This window comes from Camelina sativa, chromosome 3 (genome assembly GCF_000633955.1).
Source record: "Camelina sativa cultivar DH55 chromosome 3, Cs, whole genome shotgun sequence".
In the NCBI taxonomy this organism is placed as follows: domain Eukaryota; kingdom Viridiplantae; phylum Streptophyta; class Magnoliopsida; order Brassicales; family Brassicaceae; genus Camelina; species Camelina sativa.
Window position 1 is genome coordinate 11,229,782 of NC_025687.1, and position 16,782 is coordinate 11,246,563.

At 38.5% G+C, this 16,782-nt stretch overlaps 3 protein-coding genes across 3 annotated transcripts; all 3 read right to left on the minus strand.

Moving 5' to 3' along the window:
• On the minus strand, positions 1,380–2,963 carry LOC104776549 (paired amphipathic helix protein Sin3-like 3). The gene is made up of 6 exons (XM_010500646.2): positions 2,879–2,963; positions 2,439–2,607; positions 2,110–2,363; positions 1,751–2,012; positions 1,562–1,663; positions 1,380–1,475 (listed from the first exon to the last, which is right to left on the minus strand). The coding sequence occupies exons 2-6, from the start codon at positions 2,586–2,588 to the stop codon at positions 1,380–1,382; spliced, it is 864 nt and encodes a 287-aa protein (XP_010498948.1). The 5' UTR covers positions 2,589–2,607; positions 2,879–2,963.
• LOC104778849 (paired amphipathic helix protein Sin3-like 4) lies at positions 5,453–6,669 on the minus strand. The gene is made up of 5 exons (XM_010503271.1): positions 6,530–6,669; positions 6,116–6,409; positions 5,808–5,997; positions 5,618–5,719; positions 5,453–5,515 (listed from the first exon to the last, which is right to left on the minus strand). Exons 1-5 carry the CDS (start codon positions 6,667–6,669, stop codon positions 5,453–5,455), a joined length of 789 nt encoding a protein of 262 aa, XP_010501573.1.
• Positions 9,646–10,822, minus strand: LOC104778851 (paired amphipathic helix protein Sin3-like 5). Its single transcript, XM_010503273.1, has 5 exons — positions 10,686–10,822; positions 10,320–10,580; positions 10,039–10,219; positions 9,841–9,942; positions 9,646–9,759 (listed from the first exon to the last, which is right to left on the minus strand). The coding sequence occupies exons 1-5, from the start codon at positions 10,820–10,822 to the stop codon at positions 9,646–9,648; spliced, it is 795 nt and encodes a 264-aa protein (XP_010501575.1).

Consider the following 16,782-nt stretch of genomic DNA (forward strand, 5'->3'; position numbering starts at 1 on the left):
AAGAGAATCATAGCAATATAGCACCAGAAAACAAATCACACTGTTTCTGTATATTCTCAGTTCAAACTAATAACCAAACCAAACGTCACAGGGACAAAAAAAATCGTACTTGTGATCAGATACATCTTTCTTTTTATTTTTTGGTCAAACAGATACATCTTTCTTGTGATCAGATACATCTTTCATGAGCTTGAAAAACTCGTCGAACTTTTCAGGTTCATCAAGAAATGCTTCCTTCACATCAGCAATGTATGAAACCGTTTCACGCATAGTTGTTCGTTCTCTTTCGGTATAACGAGACTGAATCTCATCATGAGATGCTTCCTTCGCAGGAGCGACATTTAAACGATCACCATCCATCGTTAGCTTGGGTGATACTCTTCTTCCAACTAATGGAGATCTCTGTTCATTAAAAACAGAGCAGATCATTATCATTCGTTTCCATCTAGTATCTTAAAATAACTTTTGAATTGACATAGACTTAGAAACCACACTTGCATTGAACGAGAACATGACAAATCAAGATTACATTCTAAAACTAATATCAAAAACCAAAACAAACCAAACATTGAATCTGATACCACTCTCAATGGTAATAACTGAACTAAGTCATATGCTTCTTCTTCTCTAGATGAAACAAGATCATGGCGTACTGAAGGATTCATTTAAATTTCATTGATCAGTATCTTTAGAACACATGAACACAATCATAAAACTTATCAAGAAACTAGAAAAGAATCAAACGAGAGATGGACAGAGAGGATTTGAGAGCAACAAAAGCAGAAGACTCGATCTTTTAACCTAATCGTCAGACGATTTCACATGAAACAAAGAAGAAGAAGATGTTCGTATAGTTACCGAACGAGCAAGAAGCTTCCTCTTAGCGCAGTGTAAAACGACTTCAAGATTTCAAAAAACAAACGCACTGAGACTGGTTTGATGATATAACAACGTGTAAATTTATTAAAACATTTTGAAAGAAAAGAATAGTAATTAAAAATGTTTTAACCATGTATTTTGGTGCATTAGAGTAATCAAGGTGAGTCCACTGGCCCCATTTTAGTTTTACTTTTGGTTATTATTGGTTAAATGACAAAATATGGGAGAACAGTTAAGAGAAAATGTAATTCCAATTAGTAATAAGACAAAACAAAAGAAAAGATTTGATAATAGAAGCATATATGATATATATACACTTCATGATGTTCATTAGAGTAAGAATCAAAACTAATCCCAAACCTCTACAGAAAGAAACTGTACATTCTCATTCTCGTTTATACATAACATTTAATTTCAAAGAATGGTTATCGTTATTAACATATTCTTCTCCACACATCCTAGAAGGAACATTAAATCATGAAACTTTAGTCTCAAACTATCTACTGAAGCTTTTGATTTTGAAAGTATCCGTGTTTAGGAAAGATTCTGGAGAAGTCCTCAATCACATCTTCATGGTAATAGAGAAGATCATAGACCTGCAAGATATATTATATAACCAAATCAAACTAAGAACAAAGAAGAAACCAACACAAAATAGCCCACCAAAGAACAGAACCTATACCTCTTCGTGCACCTCCTTTACTGATTTCTTTCCTTCCTCATACATTTTCATTATAAATGGAAACGACTCAACTACATGAGTATCAATTCTCTGAAACCTTGTCTGCAGATCCATGAAAAAATTGTTATTTAAAAATCACAAGTTAAGCAAAGGAGGAAATATCAACAAGATAACCAGCAGTCTAAATACCTTAAGCTTGTCCATAAAATTCAGTTCATCAGAGTTTGTAGGTTTCTCAGACTCAGAAGTGATGGTTCTGCTAGCCATTCGTGGAATTGCTATCTTAATCTTCAGAGGGGTGGTTCTACTAGCCTCAGGAGGGGTGGTTCTGTTATCCTTATGAGGAGTTGTTGGTTTAGCCGCAGGCAGGTAGGCACTTAAACCAAGAAGCAGTTCCGGATGATCTTTCATGAGTTCCTTCATCCTTGCAATGACACTATCATCATCATCTCTACAAAACAGACTTAGTAACATCAGAACCAATTCACATAGTCGGTTAGTTATGTAGACTGAGACATGAATCTTAAGAGAAAATCAATAACTCATACCTTCGAGCTCTAGAAGCATCCAAGATCTTGAGAAACTCAGCATATCTTGCAGGTTCATCATGAAACGCTTCCTTCACAGAATAGATGTATGAAAGTGCATTATCCATAGTTTCCTCTAGTTGTGGTACACTCTTCCCAACCATGTTAGCCTCAGGAAGGGATGAATCCATCAGCAGCCTTGGGTGCAGCACCTTCTTTACTGACTTGTTTCCTTCATAAATCTTTTCCCTCATCGCGAGGATGAGAATTTTTGTCTGCAGATACGATGAATTTGTTAAATATATAAATCAAAAATTATATTTCCATACGAGGTTTATTCGTCATATTACATTAAGGTTGTTCCCATGAATCTCTGCATCATCACGTTTCGTTTTGGCATCATCAGACTCAGCCTTGGGAGGGATGGTAATTTCAGACTTGGGCAACAAGACTCTCGAATCACGAGGTTGCTTAGGGTTCCCTTTAATGAGTTCAGTCATTCTTGCGTGTTATCGACGACTTCACAAAAAAAGAGAAAAACATCAGAAGAAAACAAATTCACAAAATCGGCTTAACCCTATATAAGAATCTAAGGTTCATAAAAACAGATCAGATCATTGAATCGAGTACGAAACCGTTTTTTTTCTTTGAGAATTTTCAGAGTCATTCAAGAAACAGAGCAAAAGTGCAGTAAAATATGGAAAATAAACTCGATCGTAACCCTAATTTGAAGCAGGTGAATTCAAATTGCAATTGAACGAAACAAGGATAAAACGAAAGAGGCGTTTACCGAATATGGCAGCGGAGCACGACGGTTCTTGGCCCGCAGAACTTCGATGGTTTCTTCTAGAAGCAAAAACCCTAAGAGACTGATTTATGTTTTTTTTTTTCTTTATTCACGAGAGATTTCAAAAGCTTTTCTACAGTAGTTAATTCTATATTCTAGTAGTATATATATATATATATATGCCAGTGAGAAAATGTTATATTTTCTTTTTTTAGTCCAAAGTTGAAAAAGTCCAAATAATTATATTCTCGGCGGGACCACCGTCTACACCATACCTTAACAAATATTTTCGTTCAAAATAATTTTTCCTAAAGTCTTATATTTACTTGATTTATTTTGTTTGGTTGGCTCTGTATTTTTTGGCCATTTACATATAGGTTTGAGTTACTCGAGCTCGGACCGTGCCATTAATTTAAGGGTTGATTCAAGCGTGAACCTATAATCTCCTGTGTAACCTTGTTATTTTTCTGAAAGTAGTTTCGTTGATTTAGCTTTCACTGTGTAGCAGCGTGCTCAAGTGTTAAACACTTAAACTTCTCTTAAGCCTTTGTTCTCTCCCTTTCCTTCTATTGAAACATTGATGTGATTTTGAGCTGTCTAGGTTATGTATTTTTTTTTAACAAAATTAGTAAATAGAAAGCAAAAGATACAAAATAATTAAAGGATAAAAGAGATTTATTTACAGAATTAGAAAGCAAAAGATAAAAGATATTTATTTACTAAATTAGAAAGCAGAAGATGAAAATAATTAAAAAAATCAAAGAGATTTATTTACATAATTAGAAATCAATAATTTAGAAATTAGTAAAAAAAAAACTTTTAATTCCACCAAGTGGTACCTTTGTGGTTAAAAAAAAACATATGAAAATCCAATTGTAATCTTGGGAAAGAGGGCAAAATTATCTAAGACTATCCTCATTCCTAAGACCATCCACATTGGTAAACTTTTTAATGGTGTCTTAAACATAATGTAATATTAAATTAAATCTAAGCATCCTCATTAGTTTTGTTTTATTTTTTTCTCCTCCATTGGTGATTCTCTAAATGTGGGTGTCTTTAAGCATAAAAAAAATTATATAAAAAATGAGTTTTTAAGATAATAATAAAATCTCACAAATGTTTAATAGAAATTTATGCAAAATCTTTGAATCTCTGCATCAAGTCTTCTTCATCCTTGTGATTTCATCACCACCTGCAGGAAGTTTTTTTTTTTTTTTTTGTTAAAAGACTTTCAAGTAATAAAACGTAAATGAAACAAAAAGTTTACAAGACCGAAGATACCGATATTTTTAGGGAAACAGAACTTGAACCAAAGTTAGAACTGAACCAATCGTTAAGATCGAACCAGGATTTCGGTTGAGAATTTAACCGCCTAACCACCTTCAATAATTGCTCTCGAGTACATCCAACAGTGGAAAACGAAAGGATTCAGATCGCATCTAAAGGTAGGTCATTTGAGTACCGTCTTCTATGGTGCTCCAGAGAACCAATGATGGAGAAGAGATAAAGATAGTTGAGGATTAGTTTCACGGAAGCTTGAAGCTCTGTTCCGGACTGTCGAATCGATTTGCCGCAGGAGAAAATAAGAAAATTTGAAAGCGTTTCAATGGAGGCGATGATTCCTCTCGGTCCATATCGTGTAAATCACCGCTTGCCAAGCTATTAAGAGAAGTTTCCTAGCTACCCGATTCACTCTGCACTGAGTGAGGTTAGTAAGAATCATATACCAGTTGTTCGAAGTAGGGAAAAGTACAACGTCTCGCTATTTCTGACCAGATCGACCAGCTATAGGGACATTCAAAGAAGAGGTGATCCCTCAATACAGGCGTGGTTGCATCGGGTTTCACCTGCAGGAAGTTAGCTCCAAGGTTTCTCCAGAAGTCCTACAACCAGAAGAAGAAGTCTGATGGATCATCATAAAGGATGTATATGGGCTTAATTAAACTTCAAAGGATGCAAAATCAGCAAAGTAAAGCCAGTTCTGGAAGTGAGCAATATGTTCTCGCTTTTGATTCCACCAAGTGGTATCTTTGTGGTTAAAAAACCATATGAAAATACAATTGTAATTTTGGGGAAGAAGGCAAAGATATCTAAGACCATCCTCGTTCCTAAACCCTTATGCATGTCTTAAATATTAATTAATATTAAAAACACTCCATTTTTAGAGAGTCTCCAAAAAGACACATATCTCCTCATCCACTATATATTTTTCTTAGTTTTATATTTAAAGACACCCAAATGACCAATGAGTGGAGGTTCTAAGACCAAGTCCATCGCTAAAAGCTATTAACGTTTCTGAAAAAAAAAACATAATAATATTTTAATTATAAATTTTAGAAACGTTTCTCAACTGCTACTACACACATGTCAGTTATTTAGTAACATATGCATGCCAGAAGAATCGACCTGAACTCAAACCTCTATCATTGCACACCTCAATATAGAAGCAAATGTGCATATCATGATGTCATGTTCCCTATAGAGTAAGAATCAAACTAAACTCAAAACAAAAGAAAACTATAACAGTCTCTTGTTAGAAACTATTCCTTCTGTGTCTAATACACAAGGATCACTAGGTCAACTTAAAATGTCTGCAAACTCCATGACTAGATCTTCATGATCCTGAACAAGTGAAACGATCTGCAAAAGATAAAAAAGCAAATCAAACCAAAAAAAAAGAAAAAAAAAAAGAACAAAAGAACCTGAAAAGTGCAACACAAAGTCGTCCACCAAGAACCCTACCTCCTGGTACATCTTAACTATGGACTTGTTTCCTTCTTGGTACATGTTCAGTATCTCGAGAAATGACTCATATACATGGCGATCATCCCACTGAAACCTTGCCTGCATGTTGACGGATTTGTTAGCATAGATGAAACATCAAAATGGTACTTGTTTAGGATTGGTTATATACTATTTTAGCATTCTATACCTTAAGCTTGCTAAGAAAACTCGCTACACGTTTCCTTTTGTTATCATCAGATGCAGCCCCTTTCTCAATCTTGAGATGAAGGATTCTCTGAGCCTCAGCTGAAAGGAAGTCATTTAAACGAAGCAGCAGATCCTGGTGATCTTGCAGGAGTTCGTCCACCCTTCCAATGGCACTAGCAATATCAAGTACTCTACAAAGAGAATAATAAACAAACATAATCAATTGACAATGTGTGGTTGTTGTTGTATATACTGAGACTTCAGATCATGGTAAAACAAAAATTAACAGAGGGAGACAATAATTCATACCTATGATGTCTAATATTATAAATGAGCTTGTAAAACACGTCATATGTTGGAGGGTCATCATGAAATGCTTCCTTCACAGCAGTAAGGTATGAAACCAAATCTTCCTTAATTGGCTTCTGTGGCACGCTTCCTGCTTTGTGATCAGCCTCCGAAGGGATGGTTATCTGAGCCTCAGCCTCCGGAGGGATTGTTATCTGAGCCTCAGCTGGAAGGAAGACATTTAAACGAAGAAGCAGATTCTGATGATCTTTGATGAGTTCCTTCATTCTAGCAATGTCATTAGGGACATAAACCCTACAAAGAGACTTAGCAACATCAGAATCAATTCACACAGTGTGTTTTGTTCTGTAGATTGATACTTATGAAATGATAAGAAAGCCAAACATATAACAAGAGAGAAAAGAACTTATATACCTAAGGACGCGAACATCAATGAAGAGCTTTAAAAACCCGTCATACTTTGCAGGTTCATCATGGAATGCATCTTTCACAGAATTGATGTATGTAACCACATCATACATAGTTGGCTCCGGTGATACGCTTCTTCCAAACATGGTGTGGATTTGGCCTACAAACCCATTAAAAACAAGTCAGATCATCAATCATTGATACATCAAGTGGTAATCTCAAAGCTATAACCACACCTTTTTTTCTTTACAGTCCTAAAGTTTTAAGAAACAGAACCTAGAGTGGAAAAAAAAAATTAACGACTTGAGACACTAGAAAGTAATCAATTGAGAAATCGAGAGCAACGAACCAGATTTAAAACTCGATATCTAACCTAATCGTCAGATGAACGAAAAATAATTTTAAAGGAAGAAGAAAAAGATGGTGGTCGTATGGTTACCGAACGAGCAAGAAGCTGTCTCTTAGCGCAGAGTATAAACGACTTTTAAGATTTGAAGAAACAAACGCACTGCGACACTTTCTCGAATTCTTCTGTTGGCGAGTCAGCGAGTGTATTTATAGTACTGAAACAAAAATAATCAAATTTTTAAAAACCCATATAGTTAAATAGGATTGTCAAAAGCTTTCCTATTGTTTTGACAATCCTTTTTAAAAATATTTAACAAAAAGAACATACATGTTACATGTAAATGTCAGATCATCGACCTGAATTCAAACCTCTATAGTGTATATGGAACAATACAATCATCGCACACCTCAAATATACAAAGCATATGTGCATATTATGATGTGATGTTCTCTACAGCGTAAGGATCGAACTAAAATCAAAGTATACAAATGAAGCTATATACTAACTTGTCGTTAGAAAGAACATGATACTTTCGTCTCTTGTACCCCAAACATTATATTCAAGCATCCTAAACTAAAGCAGAGACAGTCTCCTAATGTGCTCATCTATCTCTAGTGGAATTTGATCACCCTGATGGATGGGTCTTGAAAATCTCCGAAAACTCCATTACTAAATCTTGATGACCCTGAACAAGTGCAATGACCTGCAAAGATAAAAAAAAAGAAAACAAATCAAACCAAAGAGAACTAATAAAGTGCAACTCACAAAGTGTCCCACCCAAGAAACCCCTACCTCCTCATACAAATCATCTACGGACTTGTTTCCTTCTTTGAACATTTTCAGTATCTCGAGAATTGACTCATATACATGGAGATCATCCCCCTGAAACCTTGCCTGCACATTGACGGATTTGTTAGCATATGATGAAACATCAAAATGGTTATACTATTTTTTAGCATTCTATACCTTAATCATGCCATGAAAACTCACTGCATGTTTTCTTCTGTTATCTTCAGATACAGCCCGCTGATGGAGGAATCTCTGAGTCTCAGCTGGAAGGAAGGCATTTAAACGAAGAATCAGTTTCTGGTGATCTTGCAGTAGTTCCTCCAAGTATCCAACGACATTAGCAATATCAGTTAGTCTACAAAGAGAATAATAACATCAGAATCAGTTCACAATGTGTGCTACTTGTGTATATATTAAGACTTGAGATTAAGGGCAAACAAAAACGGAAGAGGGATACAAATAATTCATACCTATCACGTCTAAGAGAACGAAAGTGCTCGAAAAACACGTAATATTTGAGAGGGTTATCATGAAATGCTTCCTTCACAGCAGTAAGGTATGATATCCACATCTTCTTTAGTTGGAGGGATGATTATCGTAGCCCCAGTTGGGAGGAAGACACTGAAACCACGAAGCAGATTCGGATGATCTTTAAAGAGTTGCTCCACCCTTGGAATGACACTAGCGGCATCAAGTCTACAAAAAGAGAGACAAGTAACATCAGAATCAGTTCACATGCATGTTTGTGTGTGCGTGTGTTGTTGTGTAGATTGAGAAAAATCAAATATATAACATGGAGAAAAGTCAATTCATACCCACGATCATAATCCTTCATGAGCTTGCGAAACTCTTGATATTTTGCAGGTTCATCGTGTAATGCTTCCTTCACAGACTTTACGTATGAAAGCGCATCAGCAGCAGTTGACTTGGGTGTTACGCTTCTTTTAACCATGGTGTAAGATTGGCCTAAACTACATTGTTTTTATCATCCAAAGAAAGAGATCAGATCATTGAATCAATCGACTATCTAAAATCTTTCAAGAAAGAGAGCCAAGTGCAGTAAAAGATCAATATTGTTCCTCAAGAACTGTAAAATCCAAAACGACTACATAAAATGCAATAGCATTATTCTGAGTCAAAACCCTAATCAAAACCAGATTCGAGGCCTCAATGTAATAACTCTACGATGAAGAAGTTATAATTCAAGAAACGCTTCATTAGATCGAGGAAGGATTTGAAAGCAACGAATCAAAAAAAATCGATCGTAGCCTAATCGTCGGGTGAATTCACAATTCAGTTGAGCGAAACAAGGATAAATCGGAAGAGGTACGAAGTATAGTTTACCGATATCAGCAGAGCAACAAGAAGCTTCGTCTTCGCAGAGTAAAGGGAGTTCAAGATTTCTAGAAGCAAAGCAAAAACCTCAGAGACTGATTTGAATTTTTATTCACGAGTGTATATTTATAGTAGGGAATGTCATATTCTTTTTATTATCGGCTTTTGTTTGCAACTTTGCATTGAATCATATATTAATTAATATCATCAGATAAATTAATTAAATTTTTGTTTTCATAAAATTATATATGTTAAAGTTTGAGTTTAGGATATATTCCTCTCTGTTTTTGTTGCTAAGTTGAACTCTGTTTTGACTTGTGACTGTTTACCCTTTCGGTTTCTAACAAAAGATGACCCCAAAATCATATTTAATGGAAAAAAGCACATGTTACATGCCAGAAGAATCGACCTGAACTCAAACCTCTATAATATATGAAACAAATACAATCATTCCACTCCTCAAATATAGAAGCATATGTGCATATCATGATGTCATATTCTCTATAGGATCGAACTAAACTCAAAAAAGTCTACAAATGAAACTATACAGTCACTTGTCGTTAGAAAGAACTAAAATTTTTTTTCTCTTATACCCCAAACATTATATTCAAGCATCTTAAACTAAAGCAGAGAGGTCTTTCTAAAGTGCTCAGCTGTCTCTAGCAGAGTTTGACCCTGATGGATCAGTGGATCTCTTGAAACTCTTGAAAATCTCTGAAAAGTCCATGGCTAAATCTTCATGACCCTGAACAAGTTCAAAGAACTGCAAAGATAACAAAACAAATCAAACCAAATAGAACTAAGAAAGTGCAACTCACGAAGTGTCCCACCCAAGAAACCCTACCTCCTTGTAAAACTCATTTCCGGACTTGTTTCCTTCTTGGTACATTTTCAGTATCTCGGTAAATGACTCATATACACTACGACCATCCCCCTGAAACCTAGCCTGCACATTGACGGATTTGTTAGCAGAGATAAAGCATCAAAATGGTAATTGCTTACTAGCTTAGGATTAGTTTTATACTATTTTAGCATTCTATACCTTAAGCTTGCCAATAAAACCCGCTATACGTTTTCTTTTGTTATCATCAGATTCAGCCCGCTGATGGAGGATTCTCTGAGTCTCAGCTGGAATGAAGTTATTTAAACGAAGAAGCAGATTCTGGTGATCTTTCAGGAGGTGCTCCAAGCTTTCAATGCCACCACCAGAAATACTGAGTAGTCTATAAAGAGAACAATAACATCAGAATTATCAATTCACATTGTGTGAAACTTGAGATTAAGGACAAACAAAAATTGAACAGGGATACAAAGAAATCATACCCATGTTGTATAATATAACAGAGGACCTTGGAAAACACGTCATATTTTCTAGGGTCATCATGAAATGCTTCCTTCACAGCAGTAAGGTATGAATCCAAATCTTCCTTAATTGGCGTCGATGGTGTGCTTCTTGCTTTGTCAGCCTCGGGAGGGATGGTTATCGTAGCCCCATCTGGAAGGAAGATACTGAAACCAAGAAGCAGATTCCGGTGATCTTTAAGGAGTTCCTCCACCTTTGCAATGACACTATTGAGACCAACTCTACAAAAGAGACAAGCAACATCAGAAGTAGTTCACATGTGTGTGTGTGTGTGTTGTTGTTGTGTAGATTGAGAAAAAAAAAAACATGGAGAAAAGAATGCATACCCACGATTATAATCCTTCATGAGCATGATAAACTCTCGATATTTTGCAGGTTCATCATGGAATGCTTCCCTCACAGACCTTACGTATGAAATCGCATCAACATTAGTTGGCTTGGGTGTTACGCTTCTTCCAGCCATGGTGTCAAATTGGCCTAAACTACATTTTTTTATCATCGAAACAAAGCGATCATATCATTGACATTGAATCCATCTACTATCTCAAAGCTATTTCTTTAAAATATTTCAAGAAACAGAGCCAAGTGCAGTAAAATATCAATCTCATTCCTCAAGAACTGTAATCCAAAACGACTAAAATTATAATGCAATATCATTCTTCTGAGTCAAGACCCTAATCAAAACCAGTTTCGAGGCCTCAATGTAACGATGAAGACGTTGTAATTAAAGAAGGATTTGAAAGCGACGAACCAGAAAACTTGATCGTAACCCTAATCGTCCGGTGAATTCACATTTCAATTGAATGAACAAATAAAATCGAAACAGGAACGAAGTTTAGTTTACCGATACCAGTAGAGCAACACGAAGCTTCGTCTTCGCAGAGTATAGGAAATTCAAGATTTCTAGGAGCAAGGCAAAAACCTCAAAGACTGATTTGAATTTTTTAGTCACGAGTCTATATATATATATTTTTTTTTGACAACTCACGAGTCTATATTTATAGTGGGGAATTTCATATTCTTTTTATATTTTAATCATCGACTTTTGTTTGCATTGATCAGATAAAGTAATCAAAAACATTTTCATAAAATCACATCAAATTTACTTAAATTATAAAACATATTTGTTATTAGATAGACTTGAGTTTTGTTTGGTTTGCTCTGTTTTTTTTTGGCCAATTCATAGGGTTGAGTTTGATCTTTATTCCTCTCTGTTTTTGTTTCTACGTTAAACTCTGTTTTTGAGTGTTTTGAGTTTTTTCACCTCTACAATTTCTAAGAAAAGATGAACTAATAAAAGTCAACATAGCCCAAATGTACACAGCTCTGCTCTTTTGATCTCGTAAGGCAGAGACAGTCTTCCAATGCCCTTAGATATCTCTAGACCCTAGTAGAGGTTGACCCTGATGGATAGGTGAGTCCATTGAAAATCTCTGAAAACTCCATGACTAAATCGTCATTACCCTGAAGAAGTACAAAGACCTGCAAAAGATAACAAAGCAAATCAAAACCAAAGAACTAAGAAAGTGCAACTCACAAAGTGTCCCTCAAAGAACCTTACCTCCTGATACGCATCATCTTTGGACTTGTTTCCCTCTCTGTACATTCTCAATATCTGGAGGACTGAGTTAACTACATGACTACCATCGCCCTGAAACTTTGCCTGCGTACATATGGACACTTTTGTTACTTGATTCACAAGTTAACAGATAGGAAACATCAAAATGGTTTTCCTGAATTCTTAGGCTTAGTTTACCATTTAAGCATTTCTCTATACCTTAAGCTTCTTGATAAAATTCGTTTTAGCTGAAAGAAAGACACGGAAACCAAGCAGCAGATTCTGGTGATCTTTCAGGAGTTCCTCCACCCTTGCAATGACACTAGCGGTATCGACTCTACAAAGAGACTTCGTAACATCAGAATCTGGTTTGTTGTGTGTAGACTGAGAAAACCAAACATAACATGGAGAAAACAATTCATTCATACCTACGAGCTCTAAGATCATTCAAGAGCTTAATAATTTCGGCATATTTTGCAGGTTCGTCATATAATGCTTCCTTCACAGCAGTGAGGTATGAAGTTACATCATCCATAGTTGCCTCCGGTGATACACTTCTTCCAGCCACATTTGGAAACTGGCCGAACTCGTTGTTAGCCATGGGTGGGATGGTTATCTGAAATCCAGCTGGAAGGAAAGCATTAAAACCAAGAAGCAGATCCAAGTGATCTGATACGTTTAAGATGTAGAATGTAGAATAAGAACAGAGAATAAGACAAATGCTCGTTTATTACAAGACAAAGTGAGACAAATGAGAGAAATGTTCGGAGTCTCTCCCCTCCCCTTACAAAAGTGTTCTGATATTCGATACCTACTCCCTTACCCCCCTCTGTCTTTAAGTACTCTTTCTGATACCCTAATGTTCCTTTGTCTCTACACTAAAGAGCCGTTGTAGCCACAATGCCGTAGGACAATGACCTTATTCATATTAAACTAGAACAACCTGTCCAAGAGGCCTGTTACTATCTCTTGGACCTACTGGATCTATGTTATTGGACTCCTAGCCACTTGGGCTTCTCTTCTTCCTTTGGTAATGATAGAGAATAGGAGGATGTTGCTATTCATACGTATCATTACCCCCGTATCATTACCCCCGCCTTCGATATCGACCTTGTCCTCAAGGTTGAAGAGTGGAAACTGCCCTTTGATTGTGTTGACCCACTCCCAGGAGCATTCATAGTCAGGATGCCCTTTCCATTTGATTAGAACTTCTTTCTGGTTTGAGCGACGGTTGGTGCGTCTCCCCAATACCTTCTCAGGTTCTGCTTCAAGGACCCCTTCACCTGAAAGTTGGATTGGAATAGAGGTTGATACCATCTTATCACCGATTGCCTTCTTTAGCTGGGAAATGTGAAATGTGTGGTGTATTTTGGCCTCCGGTGGTAATTTGAGCCGATATGCGACTGCCCCCACCCTTGCCTCGACCCTATAGGGACCATAAAACCTGGCCACCAACTTCTCATTCACTCATCTGGCCAGACTGCGACGAGGTCGCAGCTTGAGATAAACCTGATCCCCCACTTGAAACTCCACTTCCCTGCGGTGGCCATCCGCTCGTGTTTTCATCAACTGTTGAGCCTTGTGCAAGTGTTCTTTGATTAATACAAGCGTCGAAATAGTGTCATTTTAATGGCAGAGTGGAATGATGTATTATAACACCACTCTGCCCAAGGGAGAAACTTGGCCCAGGTACGCAGTTGTTCCCCTGCTAAGCAACGCAGATACGTCTCCATGCTTCTGTTAGTCACCTCCGTTTGACCGTCGATTTGAGGGTGATAAGCTGTGCTGAAGCAAAGGTTGGTACCCGCTAGTCTGAATAACTCTTTCCAGAACTGACTAGTGAAGACCTTGTCTCTGTCGGAAACGATGGAGCGAGGGAACCCATGCAACCGTACAACCTCCTGGATAAACAAGTTCGCCACATCAGTCGCTGTAAAAGGGTGCTTGATCAGTAGGAAATGGGCATATTTGGACAGTCTATCCACAACCACCAGAACCGCATTATGACCTCTTGATTTAGGCAATCCTTCGACGAAATCCATGGATATATCCTCCCAAACCTTCTCAGGGATGGGCAACGGTTGTAACAGACCACCAGGGGAGAGTGTGGAGTGTTTGTATCGTTGACAAACCTGACACGCTACCACATGTTTGCGAATGTCAGTCATCATCCCCTCCCAAAAGAACAGGTCTCCAATCCGCTTCTGAGTTTTTAACACCCCTCCATGACCTCCCAATTTCCCATCATGAAACTCTCTCATTATTAATCCAGTAATGGCAGATCCTTTAGGAATCACCAGCTTGCCTTGTCTCAGCAGACGCCCTTGGACCAGCGAGTAGTCAGAGTTGGCTTTAGAACCAGTGCGTATCCCCTTTATGATTTCCTATAAGTCTCTATCCTTATCCACCTCAGAACAGACCTCCTCCAACTGAACTGCTGCGGGACCGAAAGAGCAAACAGCGTCGGAACTACCTCTGTGCGAGATAATGCATCCGCAACTTTATTCTCCAAGCCAGGTTTGTAATGAATGTCAAAATCAAACCCAAGGATCTTAGTGAGCCAACGCTGATATTCCATGTTAATCTCCCTCTGTTCTAACAGGAACTTGAGACTCTTCTGATATGTCCTGACCACGAACTTCCTCCCTAACAGATAGTGACGCCACTTCTGTATAGCCATCACTATTTCCATGAGCTCACACTCATACACTAATTTGAGCCGCTGTCTCTCTGTCAGAAAATAACTGTAATATGTTATGGGACACTCATTTTGCATTAAGACATCTCCCAACCCGATCCCTGATGCATCTGACTCCACTACAAACATCTCTGAAAAGTTTGGAAGAGTCATAATTGGTACCATAGTCATGGCTGTTTTGAGTGTCTTGAAGGTTTCTTCTATTTTCTCCCCCCCACTCGAACTGATCTTTTTTAAGTAAGGCAGTCAAAGGTCGTGCAATCACTCCATATCCTTGCACAAATTTGCGGTAGTAGCCAGTGAGACCCAAAAATCCGCGTAAGGCCCTGATGTTAGTGGGAGTTTGCAATTCCACCATTGCACTGGTTTTCTCCGGATCCGCAGCTACTCCTTGAGGTGTAATCACGTGTCCCAAATACTCAAACTGCTCGCTACCGAATTGACACTTCTTTTGGTTAGCAAACAGACTATGCTTGTGCAACATTTGGAGAACCTCCCTGAGATGACACTGATGTTCTGCGAGAGTTCGACTGTAGACGAGGATGTCATCAAAGAACACCAGCACAAACCGCCTAAGGAAGGGTCGAAAGAGGTCATTCATCAATGACTGGAAAGTAGCAGGAGCATTCGTCAAGCCAAAAGGCATTACGAGGAACTCGTAATGTCCATCATGAGACCTAAAAGCTGTCTTTGGTATGTCTTCAGAGTTAACTCGAATTTGGTGATAACCAGAACGGAGATCCAACTTGGAGAACATCTTGGCTCCATGAAGCTCATCCAACAGCTGATCGATCATTGGAATAGGGTAGCTATCCGGTATAGTAGCTTTGTTCAATGCCCTATAGTCCACACAGAATCTCCAACTCCCATCTTTCTTCTTCACTAGCAATACATGACTGAAAAATGGGCTCCACTCTCACGAATGATCCCTGCTGCGAGCATGGTTGCTATTTGATTTTCTATCTCTTCCTTTTGCGCCTGGGGATATCTGAACGGCCTCACACTAACTGGTTCTGCTCCTGTTTTCAGAGTGATAGCATGCTCTTTCCCTATAGTAGGAGGTAAACCTTGGGGTTCAGCAAAGACTTGTGCATACTCCTCTAGTAGAGAACAAAGCTCTGATGGAGTAACTCCTTCCCCTTTCTTTGTTTCTGCCTGCAAACTCCCGTAGTCTACCCACATGCCCTCTCCCTCTTGTCTTACAACCTTCCACAGAGCCTTGAGCGAGATAATAGAGTTCCGGAGGCTTTGATCTCCATGAAGAGTAACCCACTCCTTCCCCACCATGAACCCCAGTTTGTGTTCTTTCCAGTTCATCTTTGTGTCCCCAAGTGTTTCGAGCCACTGCATACCCAGAATTACATTGATTTCTCCTAATTCCAGGGGTAGGAAAATGGTGACGAGAGTGTATCCTAGCAGCAACAAGGTCACCTTCTGGCACACACCCTCCCCTCTAACCAACACACCATTTCCTATTCAGACCCCATATCATGATGTTCCCCTCGTAGTGATTCCTAACCGTCTGGCCATAGAACGGGACAAGAAATTGTGGGTTGTTCCACTATCAATCATAACCACCACATCCTCTCCTAGGCCTTTACCTCGCATTTTAATGGTCCGTGGGGAAGAGATCCCAGCTTCTGAGTGCATTGACAACGCCGCAAACTCAGGAACCACCACCTCTTCCGTACACTCTTCTCCATTCTCGATCTCGTTACTATCCTCCTCCTCTGGGGCTACCACTAACACTTGCAGGCCCTTGAGGCGGCAACGATGCCCAGCGTGGTATCGCTCGTCACAGCGGAAACACAGCCCCTTAGCACGACGGTCGTTTGCTCAATGTTGGACAACCGTTGGTAGGTGGATCGGTGATTCTCTCCAGTTGTGGTTTGCGGGTTTAGTTTTCTTTCATTCGTACCACGAAACTGTGTCGTTTTCGTCTCATTAGAAACCACAAGCTTTGGAATGGATGATACTACCCCTGTACTAGTCGATTGGGTCCCCCGTGTTGGGTTTCTGTCTCCCACGGCTTGTACTCCGGTTTTGTTCGTGAGTTCTTATCCCGACGGCGCCAGAGAATCCCCTTGTCCTTCCCAGTCCTCCACCATTCTAGACAAACTCATCATCCTCTTGAGTGTCTGAGGCTCGAACATCTTCACCCCTTTAC

Coding starts and splice junctions, on each gene's coding strand:
- LOC104778851 (XM_010503273.1), bottom strand. CDS start 10,822: ATGGCTGGAAGAAGCGTAACACCCAAGCCAACTAATGTTGATGCGATT. Junction 10,581..10,685: donor ATGAAGGATTATAATCGTGG/GTATGCATTCTT, acceptor TCTCTTTTGTAG/AGTTGGTCTCAATAGTGTCA. Junction 10,220..10,319: donor TGTTATATTATACAACATGG/GTATGATTTCTT, acceptor TTCTCTTTATAG/ACTACTCAGTATTTCTGGTG.
- LOC104778849 (XM_010503271.1), bottom strand. CDS start 6,669: ATGTTTGGAAGAAGCGTATCACCGGAGCCAACTATGTATGATGTGGTT. Junction 5,998..6,115: donor TATAATATTAGACATCATAG/GTATGAATTATT, acceptor TTCTCTTTGTAG/AGTACTTGATATTGCTAGTG. Junction 5,720..5,807: donor GTTTTCTTAGCAAGCTTAAG/GTATAGAATGCT, acceptor GTCAACATGCAG/GCAAGGTTTCAGTGGGATGA.
- LOC104776549 (XM_010500646.2), bottom strand. CDS start 2,588: ATGACTGAACTCATTAAAGGGAACCCTAAGCAACCTCGTGATTCGAGA. Junction 2,013..2,109: donor GATGCTTCTAGAGCTCGAAG/GTATGAGTTATT, acceptor TCTGTTTTGTAG/AGATGATGATGATAGTGTCA. Junction 1,664..1,750: donor ATTTTATGGACAAGCTTAAG/GTATTTAGACTG, acceptor ATGGATCTGCAG/ACAAGGTTTCAGAGAATTGA.